At 30.0% G+C, this 2,027-nt stretch overlaps 1 protein-coding gene across 1 annotated transcript; it reads left to right on the forward strand.

Annotated features, from left to right (window-relative positions):
• Nucleotides 1–80: 80 nt before the first annotated feature.
• ENU1_103170 (calponin domain family protein, putative) lies at nucleotides 81–1,940 on the forward strand (the record flags this gene model as incomplete). Its single annotated transcript, XM_008859374.1, has 1 exon — nucleotides 81–1,940. The coding sequence occupies one exon, from the start codon at nucleotides 81–83 to the stop codon at nucleotides 1,938–1,940; it is 1,860 nt and encodes a 619-aa protein (XP_008857596.1).
• Between the last annotated feature and the right edge of the window lie 87 nt (nucleotides 1,941–2,027).

Consider the following 2,027-nt stretch of genomic DNA (forward strand, 5'->3'; position numbering starts at 1 on the left):
AGAATAATGAGATTAGAGTTTTGCGTAGTGAGAACTTGAAATAAAAGGGTGAAAGAAATAATCTTAAAAAAGGTAAAAAAATGGCTGATAGTGAGTTAGTTGCTCAATGGGAAAAAGTACAAATTAAGACCTTTACTAAATGGGTCAATATGCATCTTGCAAAAAAAGGAAGAAAAATTAATGATGTTACTACTGACTTTAAGAATGGAGTAGAATTATGTGCACTTTTAGAAATTATTGGAGAAACAACTATTAAATGTGTTACTAATCCAAAAATGAGAATTCAAATGACAGAAAATTTGGATAAAGCATTAAGATTTATTCAATCAAGAGATGTTAAATTAACAGGTATTGGACCAACTGATATTGTTGATGGAAATGTTAAATTAACACTTGGACTTGTTTGGACACTTATTTTAAGATTTGCTATTTCCGAACTTTCAGCAGAAGGATTAAGTGCTAAACAAGGATTATTATTATGGTGTCAAAAGAAATGTGAACCATATCCAGTTAAAGTAGAAAACTTTTCAGAATCATTCAAGGATGGAAAAGTTTTCTGTGCTCTTATTCATAGACATAGACCAGATTTATTAGATTGGGAAACAGTTGGAGAAGATGATAGAGCTAATTTAGAAAAAGCATTTGATGTTGCAGAAAAAGAACTTGGTATTCCAAAATTACTTGATGTTGATGATATTGTTAATATGCCAAGACCAGATGAAAGATCAGTTATGACATACGTTGCTGCTTTATATAAAGTATTCAGTTCAAATGATCAAGTAGAAAAAGCAGGTAAAAGAGCTGGTAATTTCCTTGATTTCCTTAGAGCCACAGAAGGTATGGTTCATGATTATGAACAAAGAGCTCAAGCACTTAAAGAAAATATTGAAGCAGCTATTAACAAAATGAATGGAGTTGAACCATCAGATGAATATCATCAAGTTAAAGAACAAATTAATGAAACTAAAAATTATAGAAAAGGAGATAAAAGAGCATTTATTAAAGAACAAGGTGATCTTGCTACATTATTTGGTCAAATTAATTCAAAATTAAGAGGAATGAAAAGACCAGTTTATGTTGCACCAGAAGGACTTGATCCAAAGAGTCTTGAAGGATATATTGCAAATATTTCAGAAGCTGAAAGAACATTAAGATCTAAATTAAATACTGCTATGAGAAATTGTCTTATTGCACTTAGAAAAGCATTTGCAGATCCAGCTAATGCAACTGATGCAAAGATTAATGAATATAGAACATTTGTTACAGATGAGACAAGTGAAGCACCATTAGAAGAACAAGTAGCTACATTAAAAGCAAAATTAGAAGAATTAAAACAAGTTGAAGGACAACTTCCACCAATTGAAGAAGCAGAAAAGGCATGTGAAGATGCTAATATTGAAGATAATGAATATACTGATGTATCATTTGATGATCTTCAATTCAATTATGAACAAACAGTTTCTATGTTTGAAAAGAAGATTGTTTATATTGAAGCCCAAATTAATGAAGCTTCTAGTGGAGTTACTGCTGAACAAATGCAAGAATTCAAACAAAGCTTTGATGCATTTGATGGAAATCATGATGGAATTCTTGATAAACTTGAATTTAGATCATGCTTAAGTTCAATGGGATTAATTGATATTGATTTCACTGGAGGAGAAGATGCACAATATGATGCTATTTATAATAATGTTACAAAAGGAGAAAATGGTGTTTCATTTGATAATTATGTCCAATACATGAAAGAAAAGAATGATGAAAATCCATCACCAGAACAACTTAATGAAATCTTCTCTACTATTGCTGCTGGTAAAGATAGTATTACTGAAACTGATATGCAAAAAGCTGGTATGAGTGCTGAACAAATTGAATATGTTAAAGCTAATCTTCCACAAAAAGGTGATGGATATGATTATGCTGCTTGGGTTAAGACTAATTAATTCATTCAATTCTTTTTATTTTCCTTTATATACTTCTCTTTGAATTTTATTTTATTCTCATTATTTATTGATTTGAACAATACTTTT

The sequence above is a fragment of the Entamoeba nuttalli genome (genome assembly GCF_000257125.1).
Source record: "Entamoeba nuttalli P19 unplaced genomic scaffold asmbl_4410, whole genome shotgun sequence".
In the NCBI taxonomy this organism is placed as follows: domain Eukaryota; phylum Evosea; order Mastigamoebida; family Endamoebidae; genus Entamoeba; species Entamoeba nuttalli.